Source organism: Amblyraja radiata, chromosome 4 (genome assembly GCF_010909765.2).
Source record: "Amblyraja radiata isolate CabotCenter1 chromosome 4, sAmbRad1.1.pri, whole genome shotgun sequence".
Taxonomy (NCBI): domain Eukaryota; kingdom Metazoa; phylum Chordata; class Chondrichthyes; order Rajiformes; family Rajidae; genus Amblyraja; species Amblyraja radiata.
In genome coordinates this window covers 58,400,940-58,419,681 of record NC_045959.1, presented here as the reverse complement: position 1 = coordinate 58,419,681, position 18,742 = coordinate 58,400,940, and the positions used below count along the sequence as shown (strand labels likewise).

General features: G+C 44.4%; 2 protein-coding genes across 2 annotated transcripts in view; both read right to left on the bottom strand.

Annotated features, from left to right (window-relative positions):
• Window positions 1-11,436, bottom strand: part of LOC116972154 (actin, non-muscle 6.2-like) — a 36,033-nt gene extending 24,597 nt beyond the window's left edge. The window contains exon 1 of the mRNA XM_033019544.1: window positions 11,386-11,436. The gene's annotated coding sequence lies outside the window, so the exon portion shown is untranslated. The remainder of the gene's footprint in view (window positions 1-11,385) is intronic.
• Window positions 5,111-11,436, bottom strand: LOC116972155 (actin, non-muscle 6.2-like). The gene is made up of 3 exons (XM_033019545.1): window positions 11,386-11,436; window positions 11,079-11,227; window positions 5,111-6,429 (listed from the first exon to the last, which is right to left on the bottom strand). Exons 2-3 carry the CDS (start codon window positions 11,202-11,204, stop codon window positions 5,425-5,427), a joined length of 1,131 nt encoding a protein of 376 aa, XP_032875436.1. The 5' UTR covers window positions 11,205-11,227; window positions 11,386-11,436; the 3' UTR covers window positions 5,111-5,424.
• Window positions 11,437-18,742: the final 7,306 nt, after the last annotated feature.

The following is an 18,742-nucleotide window of genomic DNA, read 5'->3' as shown; positions in this document are numbered from 1 at the left end:
AATTGGATAGTTTAGAACAAGAGCAATTAGGAGCAAGGATTACTAATGAAGAAATAAAACAAATAATAAACTCACTGAAAAATGGGAAGACCCCAGGACCAGACGGTTTTAGTAATGAATTTTATAAAAGATTTCAGGAGTCAATTGTACCAAGATTATTCAATTTATACACGCAGGCTTATACTGAAAATAAACTACCAGAAACCCTAGCAGAAGCAACAATAACACTTATACCAAAAAAATATAAAGATTTAGATGAACCGGGTTCTTATAGAGCTATTTCACTTCTAAATACGGATCAGAAAATTTTAGCAAAGATTCTAGCTAGAAGGCTAAATAATTATATTAACAATTTAATAAATACGGATCAAACGGGATTTATACCCAAAAGACAATCATTTAATAATTTGAGAAGGCTTTTCAATATAATGTACTCTCATAATGAGGACAATGAAGATATTTCAGTTGTCACGCTGGATGCAGAGAAGGCATTTGATCAAGTAGAATGGCAGTATTTATACAAGGTACTCCAAAAATTCAATATGGGAGAGAATTTTATTAGATGGGTTAAACTACTTTACGATAGACCTACGGCAAGAATACTAACTAACAATACGCTATCTCCAAAATTTTACTTATCAAGGGGTAATAGGCAAGGGTGTGCCTTATCACCATTGCTATTTGCCCTTATGATAGAACCGTTAGCCGAAAGGTTTAGAAATCACCCGAATATTCACGGATATAACACTAAGGACTCAAAGAATAAAATTTCACTATATGCTGATGATATCCTTTTATATATTACTAATACACAAATGAGTATACCCACCTTATTAACACTAATTGAGGAATTCGGCTCTTTTTCAGGATATAGAATAAATTGGAATAAAAGCGAAATTATGTCTTTAAAACCACAGGATTCGAGACACTTACTAAAATTCCCCTTCAAAATTGCAACAGAAAAATTCAAGTATCTGGGTATTCAAATTACGAGAAGACACAAATCATTATTTAGTGCCAATTTTATACCACTATTAAATAAACTGAATGATATGATTAAATTTTGGAAAACGCTTCCGCTCTCATTGATAGGTAGAATTAACGCTATAAAAATGACTTTCTTACCACAATTAATATATTTGTTTCAAGCGATCCCAATATATATTCCAAAATATTTTTTCAAAAAACTAGATTCCACTATCACTAATTTTATATGGGATTACAGAACACATAGAATTCAACGAAAGCATTTGTGCAAATCTAAAGAAGTTGGGGATTTATCATTACCTAACTTTATGTATTACTACTGGGCAGTGCATATTAAGAACATAATGTACTGGCTGGATAGTTCCACTCAGCAGTTGGAGTGGATAAGAATGGAGAAAGAGGAGTGCTATCCGCACGATATAGGAACGATCCTGCTCTCACCGATAAAATTGAATAGTATAATATATAAGAAGAACCCAATTATTCACAATATAATAAGAATTTGGAAACAAATAAAAGTATCCTTGAAATTAAATAATTTATCAGTACTAACCCCACTATTGAACAACCCCGCATTCAAACCTTCTCTCATCGACAACACATATCAACAATGGGATAGACTGGGGATTAGGAAAGTAGGGGATATGTATGAATTGGGCAAACTGTTATCATTTCAACAATTAAAATTAAAATTTAAATTGAAGGATAATCAATATTTTAAATATATACAGGTATGTGACTTTATGAAGAAATATACACATAGATTTCAAACTATATTTTTAGACCCTTTAGAAGAAGCAATGAATATTAAGGCTAATTCACAAAAATTAATATCATACTTTTATAATAATATATTAAATAGAGAATCACCCTCAACAGAAGCACTAAGGGAAGATTGGGAACATGAGCTAATGATAAAGATCTCGAAGGATAGATGGGAAAAGTATTTGATGAATACACATAACTGTTCTATTAATGCAAGACATAATTTAATTCAATTCAAATTATTACATAGACTATATTATTCAAAAACGAGGTTGAATAAATTTTATCCAAACGTCTCTCCCAGATGCGATAAATGTTTGTTTCAAAACGCTAATATAACACATTCATTTGTAGGATGTACAAAGTTGAATAAATTTTGGAGTGATATATTTGATATATTTACAAAGCTCTTCAAGTCAAGAATAGAACCCAAAATGGAATGGATTATATTTGGAATAATAGGAGAAGATACCAATTTAAATAAAGACCAAAATGTTTTTTTTAATTATGGGTTAATAATTGGAAAGAAATTGATACTTAAATTTTGGAAAAATACAACCATACCAACTGTTAAAATGTGGATTAGGAATATGATGGACATAGCACGCCTTGAAGAAATGAGACTCCGACTAATAGATAAATATGACCAATTCTTAAGGAGTTGGTCTCCTTTCATCGACTTTTTGGAATCATGTGATGCAGCGGTACCATAAGGATTGCTGATTTCAATTCATGACGTGGATAGATCTACATCTCCGAATACAGATTTGAAAATTTCTCTTTTAAGGGGCCTTCTCTTCTATTTCTACTTTCCACTTTTTCTTTTTTCTTTTTTTATTTTTTTTTATTTTTTATATACACACTTCATGTTTTTCTACTCTCTACCATCTATTTTTCCACTTTTTCCCCTTTCTATTGTTTTCTTTTTCTTGTCTTGCTTACTTCCGTCTCATAACATAAAACTAGAGGTTGTACATGGAATGGATTACGGTATGACATAGTTGGCACCTAAAATTAGGTTCCACTGTACTGTTTTGTACTGTATTAACTTCTAATAAAATAAACAAATTAAAAAAAATTAAAAAAAAATTAAAATCCCAGATTCCTATTAAATATTTTGCCCTTCACCTTAAACTTATGTCCTCTGCTCCTCGATTCACTTACTCTGGGCAAAAGACTCAACCATATCTATTCAAATCATGATTTTATACACCTCTATTAGATCATCCCTCATACTCAACCTCTCCCTATAGCTCTGGCTCTCTAGTCCTGGCAACATCCTCATAAATCTTCTCTGTACCCTTTCCAGTTTGATGACATATTTCCTATAACATGGTGCCCAGAACTGAAAACAATACTCTGAATGCGGCCTCACCAACTTCTTATGCAACTGCAACATACCTCCCAACTTCTATACTCAGCCTGGCCCGCTGAGTTACTCCAGCACTCTGTGAAACGTCACAGAACAGGGCAAGATTAACAAGTTTGCTGATGATACAGAAGTGAGTGGTTTTGCAGATAGTGAAGATGGTTGTGAAAGATTGCTTACCTTTCTGGGTACAAGGACAACAGTGGAGACTTTGAAGCAGGCAGGGACTGGTTAAAAATTAGTAATTGGGTGTGAAGTGGTGATTGGAGTGGGATGGGTTAGAAGGGCCCAGTCTTTGCAGACTGAGGTCAGGTGTGAGTAGGTGTGAAGTGTTGGGTGGGATGGGAAAGGGTCCTCGCTTTTCATACTGGAGTCTTGCCTTAAGTAGGTGTGAAGTGGTTAATGGGAAGGAGAGGGTGCAGGGTCCATTCTTTGCAGACTGGGGTCTGGCTGTGTTTGTTGGGGAGGGAATTTCAGGGTTTGTTGGGGAGGGAATTTCAGGGTTACGTTTCTGATTTTCAAACCTGCAGTAAAACTCATTCAGGTCATTCGTCAGCTGACGATTGCCCAAAGAGCGGGGGGGCTTTCCTCTATAGCTGGTGATTTCGTGCATGCCCTTCCAAACTGAAGAAGTGTCATTAGCTGAGAACTTGCTCCTCAACTCAGAGTACCTTTCCTTGGCAGCTCTGATTCCTCTTCTCAGCTCTTTATCGATTAGGCTATCTTTTAACTCTTTAACGATTAGGCTATTGGCTTGACGCATATTTGCCCCTAACACCCCCCCCCCCCCCTCCCCCCGATCCCGAAATTGAAATGTTACATTTGTATATAATGAACCCATTAAAATGTGTATTTATGTCACAAACTATGGAATTCATATTTTTCAGTATTGTTATCAAGGAAAAGAAAGCAGTTCCAATTGTTTGATATTATTTGATATTGTTTAATATTATTCATATGGAGAATATATAATAGCTCAAAAACCTACCTTAATTTTGCAATCTCACTAAAGAGAAACCCCCTTTCCCTCTCCCCTCCCCCATCTCTCTCTCCCTTCCCTTCCCCTCTCTCTCTCCCCCTCCCACATCTTCCCTCTTTCATGCGGGGGGGGTCGAAGATGAAGCTGGAACGGGCCCAGCGGGTGGGGGGGGATGAAGGTGGCGTGAGCCCAGCGGGGGTGACGGGGGCACAGCGGGGGTAGCGTGGGCCCAGCAGGGGTGGCGTGGACCCAGCGGGGGTGGCGTGGGCCCAGCAGGGGTGGCTGGACCTAGCGGGGGTCAGCGAGGTTTACATGGACCCATCGGAGGTCAGCGGGGGTGGCGTGGGCCCAGCGGGCGGGGGGGATGAAGGTGGCGTGGGCCCAGCAGGGGTGGTGTGTACCCAGCGGGGGTCAGCGAGGTTTGCATGGACCCATCGGAGGTCAGCGGGGGTGGCGTGGGCCCAGCGGGGATGGTGTGGGGGTTACAGCCATTGGGTTCAGATTCAGCCACTCTTGCCCGGCGACGGGAGAACAGGGAACTGGCCGTTTCCAAAGTGGAAACGTTGATTTTTCTGATTTTTTTTTCCCCCCCGATTTTTATTTTTTATTTTTTTTGGTGATTTTTTCTTAGAGGGAAAAAAAGGGAGGGTGCGGTCGCACCCAACGCCCCCCCCCCCCCCTTCGGACGGCCATGCAACCATCTGTCTATCAAAGTCTCCCTTATCTGTATCTACCTATTACTTGCCAGGCTTTGTCCTCCCTCTCCTCTACGCTACCACAATCTGTCTGAACAAGAGATCCGACCCAAAACATTATCTATCCATGTTCTGCTGCCTGACCTGCTGAGCTACTCCAGCACTATGTGTGGGGGTTTTTTTAGGTTATAGAGGGATATAGAATTAATCCAGGCAGCTATGATTAGTTTCTATTCAGTAAAACTCCGATTATTAAATCAGATTTGGTTAAATGTAAATTTGCTGCAGATAACAAAATATTAAACAAGAAGATTGTTGACAACAAAAAATCTTTATTTTGCAATAAAAGGCAAATCCATTGTGGTAACAAAATCAGACGTTACTAACCCCTTCCAATCCCACTCCCAGAATTGGTTTATTGTATTGACTCCCCCCTCAGTCCCACCCAAAACATGGCTGCAGTACCATCACAATGTATACAGACAGGTGCATGGCCTACTTGAATCCATTCAATGGTAAGGAAGAAATTGGGAGAGGTAAAGTGTGCAATAAATCAAATTGAAGGGTTGGCAGAAGCTCCAAATAGGCGAGGACTGATGGTCACAACGAGTGCACATGACCCAGGGCCATTAGAAGCACTTGCGATGGACAATGGAGGGACCAGACTCATCATACTCCTGCTTACTGATCCACATTTGCTGGAAGGTGGAGAGAGAAGCCAGGATGGATCCTCCGATCCACACTGAATACTTCCTCTCTGGTGGAGCAATGACCTTAATCTTCATGGTGCTTGGAGCCAAGGCTGTGATTTCCTTCTGCACACGGTCAGCGATCCCTGGGAACATGGTGGTTCCACCAGACAGGACTATGTTGGCGTACAGATCCTTCCTGATGTCCACATCACATTTCATGATGCTGTTGAAAGTGGTCTCATGGATCCCAGAAGATTCCATCCCAATGAAGGAGGGTTGGAAGAGGGTTTCTGGACACCTGAAACGCTCATTGCCGATGGTGATAACTTGGCCGTCAGGGAGCTCGTAGCTTTTCTCCAAGGACGAGGAGGAGCTGGCTGTCTGCATCTCAGATTCAAAATCTAGGGCCACATAGGAGAGCTTCTCCTTGACGTCACGGACAATCTCCCTCTCGGCCGTGGTTGTGAAGGAGTACCCACGCTCGGTCAGGATCTTCATCAAGTAGTCAGTGAGATCCCGGCCAGCCAGGTCCAGACGCTGGATGGCGTGTGGCAAGGCGTAGCCTTCGTAGATGGGTACAGTGTGACTTACACCATCCCCAGAGTCCATCACAATGCCAGTGGTGCGGCCAGAGGCATACAAGGACAGCACAGCTTGAATGGCAACGTACATGGCTGGGGTGTTGAAGGTCTCAAACATGATCTGGGTCATCTTCTCCCGGTTGGCTTTGGGATTGAGTGGAGCCTCTGTGAGGAGGACAGGGTGCTCCTCTGGGGCCACTCGCAGCTCATTGTAGAAGGTGTGGTGCCAGATCTTCTCCATGTCATCCCAGTTGGTCACAATCCCGTGTTCAATTGGGTATTTCAGGGTCAGGATGCCCCTCTTGCTCTGGGCTTCATCCCCAACGTAGCTGTCTTTCTGACCCATTCCCACCATCACACCCTGAAACAGAGAAATTGGATGAATTTACAAACAGGGTAAATATGTACAGTAAAGTAAAGGGTAGAGGGCCCTGTGCCCTTGCATAGCAACAGTTAATAGGCTAAACCTGTTACATTCCATCCATTCATTGCTAATCCACAATATTACCATCCTGCCCTCTTGATCCCCTCTCACCTGCCCTATCCAAGTCACAGGGTGCATGTGGTTTACCAGAATGCTGCTTGGATTAGAGGGTATTGGAGGCTACAAGGGATTAGAGGTTGCACAAACTTGGATTATTTTTTGGTGAGTTGGTTGAGAAGAGACCAGATAGAAGTGCACCGAGGTATGAGAGGCATAGATAGGGTAAACAATCTGACCCTTTCCCAGGACATAAATATCAAAGACACGAGGGCATAGCTTTCAGGTCATGGGATAATGGGTTTGGGTGTGGAGTTTAATGGAGATATGCAGGGCAAGTGTTTTTTATTTACACACAGAGAACGGCAAGAAAGCACTCCAGAGGTGGTGATGCAAGCAGATATGATAGTGGGCATATGGAAATGCAGGGAATGGTGGGATATGGACAACATGCAGGCAGAGGAGCTTATAATATTCATCATGGCATCAACATGACATCATTTTCTGCGCACACATAAAATATTGAAGGAAAAAGAACCAGAGGCTAAAGCTATTGAATCTCTCATTATGTGACAGCCAAATACCCCACGACACAATGCAACATCATCTTAACTAATTTTCTGTCAAAACCATGATCCTGCACTGTAATATCCGGGTCTGATCAATCTCAGATTTGATTGGTGACTGAACCTTCACAACTATCTTGGTAGAGAATTCCAAATGGGTAATTTGATTGTGTTTTGATAGCTTATCATTATGGGAACCCAAAACAACTCTTGTCTCCTTAGCCAATAGGAAACACCCTCCTCACATCTATCCTGTTAAGAAAGCAAGTATTTTTGTCTCTGTGATGTTACTATTCTTCTAACCTGGCGACGAGAGGCAAAAGATTCCAAATGTTTCCTTATATAATAGGCTTGTCATCCCAGGAACAGTCTAGCAAATCATTGCTGGAATTCCTCTGGATGAAATTGATCCTCTTATGCAGGAGGGAAATTATACCACAGTACAATGGAGACACAAGAGACTGTAAATGCCAGAATCTTGAGCAAAACAACCTGTTGGAGAAACTTAAAGGTACCAAATTGTTGGAGAAACTCAGCGGGTGAGGCAGCATCTATGGAGCGAAGGAATAGGTGACGTTTCGGGTCGAGGCCCTTCTTCAGACTAATCAGATTCAGATTCAGATTCAATTTTAATTGTCATTGTACAGTACAGAGACAACAAAATGCATTTAGCATCTCCCTGGAAGAGCGACATAGCAAATGATTTGAATAAATAATAATAAGTGTCCGGGGGGGGGGGGGGGGGGGTGGGGGTGATTGGCAGTCACCGAGGTACGTTGTTGAGTAGAGTGACAGCTGCCGGGAAGAAGCTGTTCCTGGACCTGCTGGTTCGGCAACGGAGAGACCTGTAGCGCCTCCCGGATGGTAGGAGGGTAAACAGTCCATGGTTGGGGTGAGAGCAGTCCTTGGCGATACTGAGCGCCCTCCGCAGACAACGCTTGCTTTGGACAGACTCAATGGAGGGGAGCGAGGAACCGGTGATGCGTTGGGCAATTTTCACCACCCTCTGCAATGCCTTCCGGTCGGAGACAGAGCAGTTGCCATACCATACTGTGATGCAGTTGGTAAGGATGCTCTGGGGTTGAAGTCTGGGGTGGGAAGAGGAATGGAAGCGACGGAGACTGTAGGCTGTGGGATAACTGGGAAGGGGAGGGGAAGGAGGGAGAAAGCAAGGAGAAACTCGGTGGGTCAGGCAACATCCAAGGAGGAAATGGACAGGCAACGTTTTACGGGTCAGGATCCTTCTTGATTTAGGAGAAGGATCCCTGCATAATCGTTGCCTGTCCATCCCCTCCTGCAATGCTGCCTGAGCCGTTGAGTTCCTCCGACACTTTGTGTTTCGTACCACAGTACTCTGGGTGTGGTTCCTGAAGGCCACATACAAACAGTGGGGCGACATCTTGAATTAAAACCTTCTGGCAATAATGACAGCATAACATAGAAACATAGAAAATAGGTGCAGGAGTAGGCCATTCGGCCCTTCGAGCCTGCACCGCCATTCGATATGATCATGGCTGATCATCCAACTCAGTATCCCATCCCTGCCTTCTCCCCATACCCCCTGATCCCTTTAGCCACAAGGGCCACATCTAACACCCTCTTAAATATAGCCAATGAACCGGCCTCAACTACCTTCTGTGGCAGAGAATTCCACAGATTCACCACTCTCTGTGTAAAAAAATGATTTTCTCATCTCGGTCCTAAAAGACTTCCCTCTTATCCTTAAACTGTGACCCCTAGTTCTGGACTTCCCCAACATCGGGAATAATCTTCCTGCATCTGGCCTGTCCAACCACTTAAGAATTTTGTAAGTTTCTATAAGATCCCCCCTCAATCTTCTGAATTCCAGCGTGTACAAGCCGAATCTATCCAGTCTTTCTTCATATGAAAGTCCTGCCATCCCAGGAATCAGTCTGGTGAACCTTCTCTGTACTCCCTCTATGGCAAGAATGTCTTTCCTCAGATTAGGAGACCAAAACTGTACGCAATAACAGTTGCATTTCTAATTTGCCAGCTGCATTTGCAGATGAGGTTTCAGTGACCAAGACAAATACATCCAGGTACCTTTGAACATCAGCATTGCCGATTCTCACATTGTTTTTAAAAATGTTGAGCATTTAGTTTACTGACTGGGAGGTCATGTTGCAATTGTATAAGACGTTGGTGAGACCGCATTTAGAATATTGTGTTCAGTTCTGGGCACCATGTTTTAGGAAAGATATTGTCAAGCTTGAAAGGGTTCAGAAAAGATTTACAGTACAAGGATGTTGCCAATACTAGAGGGTTTGAGCTCTAGGGAGAGGTTGAGTAGGTTGGGTCTCTATTCCATGGAGCACAGGAGGATGAGAGGGTGATTTGTACCTGAACAAATTTATTTTAAATGTTGTTATTGTACCTGCCTCAACTACTTCCTCTGGCAGTTCATTTCATAGACCCTCCACCAAAAGTCGCCCCTCAGGATTCTATCTTTCCCCTTTCACTTAAATCTATGCTCTCTAATTCGTAATTCCCCAACCCAGGGAAAAGACTGACCATTCACTTTTTCTATGCTGCTCATTATTTCATAGACATCCACAAGGTCACCCCAAAACCTCTTATGCTCCAGTGAAAAGACATGGTCTATCCAGTCTCTCCCTAAACTTCAAATTTGGAAAACAGTACATTTGTTCTCCTCAACCCAATTGTTGATACAATTTGAATAGGTGGAGCCCAAGCACCTATCCCTGCAGTGGCCACAGCCTGCCTACTCGAGGAAGAACTTTCTTTACCTCTGCCGTTTGTGTTTTAACCCACTGAATCAACATTTTTTTATTACCGGTACATCCGTTTCCATGTGCTGCATAGGTGGCTTACTGCATAAGTGTCTCGATAATTGTAACTCTCCAAAACTATATTGTGCTCTCTGGCATTTTCACAACCATAATCGACTAATTCGAGCCATGATCACATTGAATGGCGGTGCTGGCTCGAAGGGCTGAATGGCCTACTCCTGCACCTGTTGTCTATTGTCTATTTTTCTCTTTGCACTACCAATTATACTTGCGTAGGGCTTGATTGTACTGGCCTATATAATGATTTGACTGGATAGCACACAAACAAACCTTTTCCGCTGTATCTCAGTACACATGACAATAATAAACAATACCAATACTGGTGCAGCAGGCTGTGCAGATGCAGAAGGAGGGAATGTCCTGGTTCAAGCAGAATCTTTGTCAGCTCTACATCAGAAGGAGGAGAGACTCAAAATTCCATTGATGGGCAGGTGAAAGAATAAACTCAAGGGCCATTAGGGGAGAGAACGGGATTAAATGGCATTGTTCCATTGGAAGCTGGCATGGATCACAATAACTTTCTTTACCATCCTCCTATGTGGGATCTGACTGAAAGCTTTCCATCATCCAAATCCACTGGCTGTGCCCCCCAATTGCTCCTCTCCAATCATCCACAAACAAACTCTGTTAAATTAGTCAAATCCCATTTTCACAGCTCATGGCAACTCTGATCAATCATTTTATTCTGCTTCAAAAAGCATTCTGCACACTTATCCCCAAACTCCACGAAAACTTACACAGCTGTGGGTTTAATCTAATCAAATGCTGTTAAGTAAAGAAACAGACCACGGCGTAAAGGGTTAAGATATCAGTCGGCCCAGAACAGATTTAAATGGGGCGAGGGTGAATGGACAAGTTTGAGCACAGAGACTCCTACAGCTAACAACGCACGGGGCTCGTAGGAAGAGAAGGCAAGACTCAGTAGTGGCCACCTTTCCCGTGTCCAGCCTTCCTGAACACATCCACCTCAGCTCTACAGCAGCTCTGATCTCCCACTTCAACAAGAGGGAGAGAAAGGGGGAAATCTGACAGCACACACTGATTGACACCTACACAGCGCGATCGGCTGCAACAGCAGAATAAACCAGGACATGAGGAAGGAGGGCGTCCAACAAACAGCTGGAGGACTCACCTGGTGTCGAGGCCGCCCCACGATGGAGGGGAACACAGCTCTGGGAGCATCATCCCCTGCAAAGCCAGCCTTGCACATCCCGGAGCCATTGTCCACTACCAGCGCGGCAATCTCATCATCAGCCATGGTTTACAGCGAGCGGGGAGTGACTGAAACGGAAAGAAAACCCATTAACATCAAGATACAAACTCAGAGCACAAACCCAAACCACATCATTTCCTTGCGTAAACTGCCTGTTACAGAATCTCACTAAACCTGTTGCTTAAGAGTTACACCCGAACCATTAGATGCACATTAAAGCACTCACTGCCTGTCACAGCGAGCTGACTCAATTCCACTCCTGCAAAAGGTGAACTGCCTACTCCGACTTCCTTTATGTAGTGCCCAACCCTTCCTTGTACCACTGTAGGATTGCCAGCCAATGTGGATCAGGAGGAAGGATTAAGACCAATGGGGGCTGGATCTGAGAATGTCAGTCATTTATTAGTTCCTTGTTCCAACAGTGACTCACTGACAAATACATTTTACCACATTCCATTTTGTTTTTCATGATCATGTATGTTTCAAGACCACTGTTTAATTTAACTAAGGAGGTGTGTGCCTTGCCTATCTCTCTCATTTGCTCTCTCTCCTGTTTTCTATCTCGCTTTCCCTACTTCCCTCCAACTCTGTTTCCCTAACATCCCAGGCGTTACTGCCATTCCCCAGAACAACTTCTCCCCATTCTACGGGTAGAATTTGATAACTGAACATAGCATTGAATCTGAACATAGCATGGCAGGCACAGACACACGCACACTGCTCATTGCAGATACATACTGCTTCCTCCTCACTGCACACTATAATAATAATAATACATTTTATTTAATGGGCGCCTTTCAGACATCTCAAGGACACCTTACATAGTAATCGGAATAACATATAATCGGAATATAACAAGTAATAAAGACATCACAGAGACACAAATTAAAAACAGAATTCAATCCAAAAACAGAAAATCAAAAACACAGTGTGAAAAACACACTGTACATACTCACTGCACACCAGGGCCGGATTCAGATGAAGAGAGGCCCTAAGCTATTTCACTTGTGAGGCTCCTCCTCCCAATCCCCCACACCACGACTACAAGATCATGACTACCCGATAGTGACAAGGTGACACTTTTAGATGGAGATGGGGTGGAGTAGCAAGATGGATTCAACAGTGGCTGAATGGGAGATGCCAGAGAGTAATGGTGGATGGTTGTTTGTCAGGTTGGAGGCAAGTGACTAGTGGGGTGCCACAGGGATCTGTGTTGGGTCCACTGTTGTTTGTCATATACATCAATGATCTAGATGATGGTGTGGTAAATTGGATTAGTAAGTATGCAGATGATACTAAGATAGGCGGGGTTGTGGATAATGAAGTAGATTTTCAAAGTCTACAGAGAGATTTATGCCAGTTGAAGAGTGGGCTGAAAGATGGCAGATGGAGTTTAATGCTGATAAGTGTGAGGTGCTACATCTTGGCAGGACAAATCAAAATAGGACGTACATGGTAAATGGTAGGGAATTGAAGAATGCAGGTGAACAGAGGGATCTGGGAATAACTGTGCACAGTTCCCTGAAAGTGGAATCTTATGTAGATAGGGTGGTAAAGAAAGCTTTTGGTGTGCTGGCCTTTATAAATCAGAGCATTGAGTATAGAAGTTGGGATGTAATGTTAAAATTGTACAAAGCATTGGTGAGGCCAATTCTGGAGTATGGTGTACAATTTTGGTCGCCTAATTATAGGAAGGATGTCAACAAAATAGAGAGCGTACAGAGGAGATTTACTAGAATGTTGCCTGGGTTTCAGCAACTAAGTTACAGAGAAAGGTTGAACAAGTTAGGGCTTTATTCTTTGGAGCGCAGAAGGTTAAGGGGGGACTTCATAGAGGTCTTTAAAATGATGAGAGGGATAGACAGAGTTGACGTGGATAAGCTTTTCCCACTGAGAATAGGGAAGATTCAAACAAGGGTACATGACTTGAGAATTAAGGGACAGAAGTTTAGGGGTAACATGAGGGGGAACTTCTTTACTCAGAGAGTGGTGGCTGTGTGGAATGAGCTTCCAGTGAAGGTGGTGGAGGCAGGTTCGTTTTTATCATTTAAAAATAAATTGGATAGTTATATGGACGGGAAAGGAATGGAGGGTTATGGTCTGAGCGCAGGTATATGGGACTAGGGGAGAATACGTGTTCGGCACGGACTAGAAGGGTCGAGATGGCCTGTTTCCGTGCTGTAATTGTTATATGGTTATATATGGTTACTGTATGTAGTCATTAAACAGTTGGTTTTAAAATACATATTGGATTCACCACGGAGCGGGTGATGTCACTGTTTGAAGCTCTGGTGTGTTGGGCCTGTGGCAGGGATGGGGGTTGGGGCTGGAGAAAGGCAGGTGAGTGGACTGAGGCCGAGGCGATGTCTGGTGGAGGGGTGGTGGGTGGTCAGGGGGTAGGGGGGTATGAGGACTGTGGTGTGGGTGGGGAAGAGCTGGGGTCACATGGTTTGAGGGGAATGGGGAAGACCCAGTGGAACAGCCACTGAGATTACCAGTGTTGGGGGAGGCCTAGCACTTGGACCCAGCGCAGCCAAACCCAGGTGAGTGGGAGTCTGCAGCGTGGAAACCTCAGGCCCAGGCTGCAGGTAAGGCGACTGCTGCGGGCTGCTGAAAGGCGGTGGAGTGGCCAGGGTCAGCGGGTGGCCTGGACCGCGGATGGTCGGTGAGGTAGCGAGGTGAGTAGGCTCCCCCTAGATCTCGAGGCCCTAAGCTTAAGCTTGTCTAGTTTATACGTAAATCTGGCCCTGCTGCACACACACTCTCTGCTCTCAGAGCCTTTTGCAGATGAAATGCTCTCAGCTCTTCCTTGACACTCTGCGGTGTGAATCAGATTGGGAATGAAGATTAGGGAAATTGGGAGGAAGTGAAGCATTCTCTCAACAGTCTGAAGAAGGGTTTCGGCCCGAAACGTCGCCTATTTCCTTCGCTCCATAGATGCTGATGCACCCGCTGAGTTTCCCCAGCAATTTTGTGTACCTTCGATATTCCAGCATCTGCAGTTCCCTTTTGAACATTTTCTCAACATACCTGGCCAAACTTGCCTACAAATCCACTGAGGACTGGATTGCTCCTGGAGCCACCTCTTCCTATTTGCTCTTTCATGCTTCGCCTCCACTCACAACCAGTGGCCGGGTGACAGAGGTCGATCTCATTCACCACTTGGGTCTCTGATTATCTTTGTATATTACCTTCTGTCCTTTGCTGTTTCTCATGCATGTTATCTATCAGGTTGGCACTCCCAGCGTGTCTGTCCGCACTCCTCGTTGAACCACGGTCTTTTAAGCAATCCATCCCCCTCTAAACTTCCTCAGTATCACTTGAGTCAATCTTCTGACAATAGGTCAAGAAAGCAATCAGGAGGGAAAAAATAGGAATGAAATGCAGCTGAAGATAGACACAAAATGCTGGAGTAACTCAGCGGGACAGGTAACATCTCTGGAGAGAAGGAATGGGTGACTTTTCGAATCTTGACCCTTCTTCAGACAAGGGACCTTCTGCAGTCCCTTCCTACACAATGAAATGTAGCGGGCATGCAATGTAAAGGAAAATCCTGAGAGATTTGACAGGTATATTGAGAAAATGGGTGGGAATGAATAGGTCCCCTTAAAGATCAGCATGGCTGTCGTTATGTAGAACAAGAGATGGGGGGGAATAAATAAATACTTCTCCGATTTTACTGAGAAGATTATTGAAGATAAATTGAGGCATATGAGTTGTGATGTCTTCGATCAGATATGGATTATCTGTGAGGAAATATTGACGGTTTTCAAACATATTAAGGTGAACATTTCCCCAGAGCCTGACCAAGTACATCTTCGGACCTTGGGGAAGTTAGGGTGGAAATAGTGGAGGCCCCTGTATAGATATTTGCATCATCGTTACCCACAGGTGTAGTTCTGGAAAATTAGAGGCTGATGCTGTACCATTATTTAAGAATGGCAGTAAGGATAAGCTAGGGGACTACAGGCCGGTGAGCCTGGCATCAATGGTGGATAAGATTTTAGAGGGAATTCTGTGAGAAAGGATCTACAAGCACTTGGCATAGGCATGGACTGACTAGAGTTAATTAACTTGGCTTTGTGTATGGAAAATCATATCTCACAAATCTGATAGTTTTTTGAAGAGGTCACCAAGAGGATTGCCGTAGCAAAGCCTTTGATGATGTCATAGAAAATAGAAACATAGAAAATAGGTGCAGGAGTAGGCCATTCGGCCCTTCGAGCCTGCACCACTATTCAATATGATCATGGCTGATCATCCAACTCGGTATCCTGTACCTGCCTTCTCTCCATACCCCCTGATCCCTTTAGCCACAAGGGCCATATCTGACTCCCTCTTAAATATAGCCAATGAACTGGCCTCAACACCTTCTGTGGCAGAGAATTCCAGAGACTCACTACTCTCTGTGTGAAAAATGTTTTCCTCATCTCGGTCCTAAAAGATTTCCCCCTTATCCTTAAACTGTGACCCCTTGTTCTGGACTTCTCCAACATCGGGAACAATCTTCCTGCATCTAGCCTGTCCAACCCCTTAAGAATGTTGTAAGTTTCTATAAGATCCCCCCTCAATCTTCTAAATTCTAGCGAGTACAAGCCAAGTCTATCCAGTCTTTCTTCATATGAAAGTCCTGACATCCCAGGAATTAGTCTGGTGAACCTTCTCTGTACTCCCTCTATGGCAAGAATGTCTTTCCTCAGATTAGGTTGTCCTGCATTGTAAACCGGTAGAGAAGGTTATATCACATGTAATCCAAGGCAAGCTAGCCAACTGACTGAAACTTGACATGGAAGAAGGACTCAAAATGTAGTTGTGAAGGGTTGTTTTTCAATTGGAGGCTTTGACTACAGAAGCAAATACAATTTCAAAAGTTGTTTGGACAGATATATGGATAGGAAGTGTTTAATGGGCTGTGGGCCAAATGTAGGAAAATGGGACTAGCCTAAAATGCCAACTCAGTCAGCATAGATAAACATAGAGCAGACCATCACAGAACAGGCCATTCAGCCTACAATGCCTGTGCCGGCTCAGTCAGCATGAATAAACCAGACCAGCCCAGCACACAAAAATGTCTGGGCCGAGAATTATGCCAAGTTAAACTAATCTCCTCTGCCTGCATATAATCCATATCCATACGCTGAATATCCATGTGCCTATCTACAAGTCTGTTAAACATCACTATCTTATCTGTCTCCACCCCCACCCTTAGTATGCCTTCCAGGCACCCACCACCAGTATAACAATTGCCCTGCACATCTCCTTTAAACTTTTTCCCTCTGACTTAAAAACTAGGCCATCTAGTATTTAACATTTTCACCCTGGGTGAAAAGATTCTGATTTGTCTACCCCATGTGTGCCTCTCATAATCGGATATACTTCCATCAGATCACCCCTCAGCCTCTGTCACTCCAGAAAAGGCCTGTTTCCCTGTTCCATGACGCCCAGTCTATACTAGTTATCAGACACCCATCTACACTATTTGCTCAACACTCAGCCCGTAGCCTTGTATGTTGTGGTGTTTCACACATCAAATTAAGAAGCGCAAGTGCCTTCCCCCAACAGCCTCCACAGGAAATGCAACACAATTTCAGCAGCTTAGTGCTGGCTCGTGGTTTGTCCAAGATTGGCAGCATTACTGGCGACAGCTCTGGGAGCAGACTGAGAAGGCACAACAAGCAACATCCTTTCCTCAGCAACGCACTGAAAACTGGAACACATGGCTTAAAACCTTGGCAGAAGCAGGTCCATTAAATGAACCATAAAAAAATGACAGTTAGACAAAAACTCAGCGGGTGAGGCAGCATCTATGGAGAGAAGGAATAGTCGCCGTTTCGGGTTAAGCCCCATCTTCAGACTGAAGTATCGAGTCTCGACCCAAAACATCACCTATTCCTTCTCTTCATAGATGCTGCCTAACCCGCTGAATTTCTCCAGCATTTTTTTCTACCTTCGATTTTTCCAGCGTCTGCAGTTCCTTCTTAAACATAGAAAAAATGGCCGACCATTTGCCTCCAAAAATAAAGTTTGATAAAATCCCACATTGTAGGCTGATCCAGAAGATGAAGATGCACGGGGTTAATAGTGAGCTACCATATGGGTTCAGTACCAACATAGTGAAAGAAGACAGAGAGTTGTGGTGGAAGGAAAATATTCAGGCTGGAGGTCTGTGACCAGTGGGGTTCGGCAGGGATCTGTGCTGGGACCTCTGCTGTTGGTGATATATATAAATGACTTGGATGTAAACATATACGGGTTGGTTAGTAAATTTGCAGATTACACCAGCAATCTGGTTGCTGTAAGAAGGAACTGCTGATGCTGGAACAATCGAAGGTAGACAAAAATGCTGGAGAAACTCAGCGGGAGGCAGCATCTATGGAGCGAAGGAATGGGTGACGTCGAGACCCTTCTTCAGACTGATGAGGGGATGGGGGGGGGGGGGGGGGCGTGGGGGAAGAAGAAAGGAAGAAGAGGAGACAGTGCAGTGGGCTGTGGGAGAGCTGGGAAGGGGAGGGGAAAGAGGGAGAAAGGAAGGACTACCTGAAATTGGAGAAGCCAATGTTCATACTGCTGGGGTATAAACTACCCAAGCAAAATATGAGGTGCTGCTCCTCCAATTTACGGTGGGAGTTACGAGTGGGGGGGTGGGGAGTGAGAGCAGAGTTAAGGGGCTGTCCCACTGTGGCGACCTAATCCGCGAGTTAAGAAGAGTGTCTTCGACCTTGAAGCTCGAGGGCATTTGCCTGGAAAACCTCGAGCTGGATCGACCGACCGCACACACACACAAACACAAGCACATCGCAAAGGTGGGGGCCAGGGAAAGTGGGGAAGCGCTGTCAGAAATTCATACCCGCGAAGAGAAAGACGGCTGCACAGTAACGGTAAGTCCTTTAGAGAGCGTGGAGAGGAGTGGTGAGAAGGGGGGGGAGAAGAGGGGGGAAGGGAGAAGGAGTGGAGACACTTTTAAGAAGCCAGGCTCCGTTTCGCTGACCCGGGGCAGCCGGCAGCCTGAAGTCGCAGCCTGAAGCGGTCTGCAGAGCTCCAGCTGGTGCGGCGTCTACAGCCCAGGATCTCACGTTGGGGACCCGGGGGAAGAAGAAGCCATCACTGCCGGCCCGTGGCCGACTTCTACCGCGGGTCCGGCATGGGCTTACCATCACCCCTGGAAGGGAGCTTCGACCGCCGGCCCTGCAGTCTACGGTGCTTCTGGCTGCGGCGGGGACTTTAAATCTTGACCGCCGGCCTGCGGCCTACAACAACTTAAAGCCGCGGTCTCCGGTGAGGAAGAGCCGATCCTGGACTGACTCTGGACTCTGGTCCTGACCACGGGGGGGAAATGGAGGAGGACTGGCCAAATTTTGTGCCTTCCACCACAGTGATGAATGCTGTGGTGGATGTTTGTGTTACAGTTTTATTGTGGTTGTGTGTTCTTTATTATTGTATCGCTGCAGACAACCCAAATTTCCACCAGCCTGGCTGTGTGGCAATAAATTATATCTATCTATCTATCTATCTATCTATCTTAATAACGTTTAGCGGGCATTTTACCTACAGGTTGCTTTTCCTTGGTCCTGAAAACTCCAATG

Bases quoted from the DNA above. Each gene is read 5' to 3' on its own strand.
- LOC116972155 (XM_033019545.1), bottom strand. From the start codon at position 11,204: ATGGCTGATGATGAGATTGCCGCGCTGGTAGTGGACAATGGCTCCGGG. The intron at 6,430-11,078 runs GTGAGTCCTCCA...TCTCTGTTTCAG, and splicing joins TGGGGCGGCCTCGACACCAG to GGTGTGATGGTGGGAATGGG.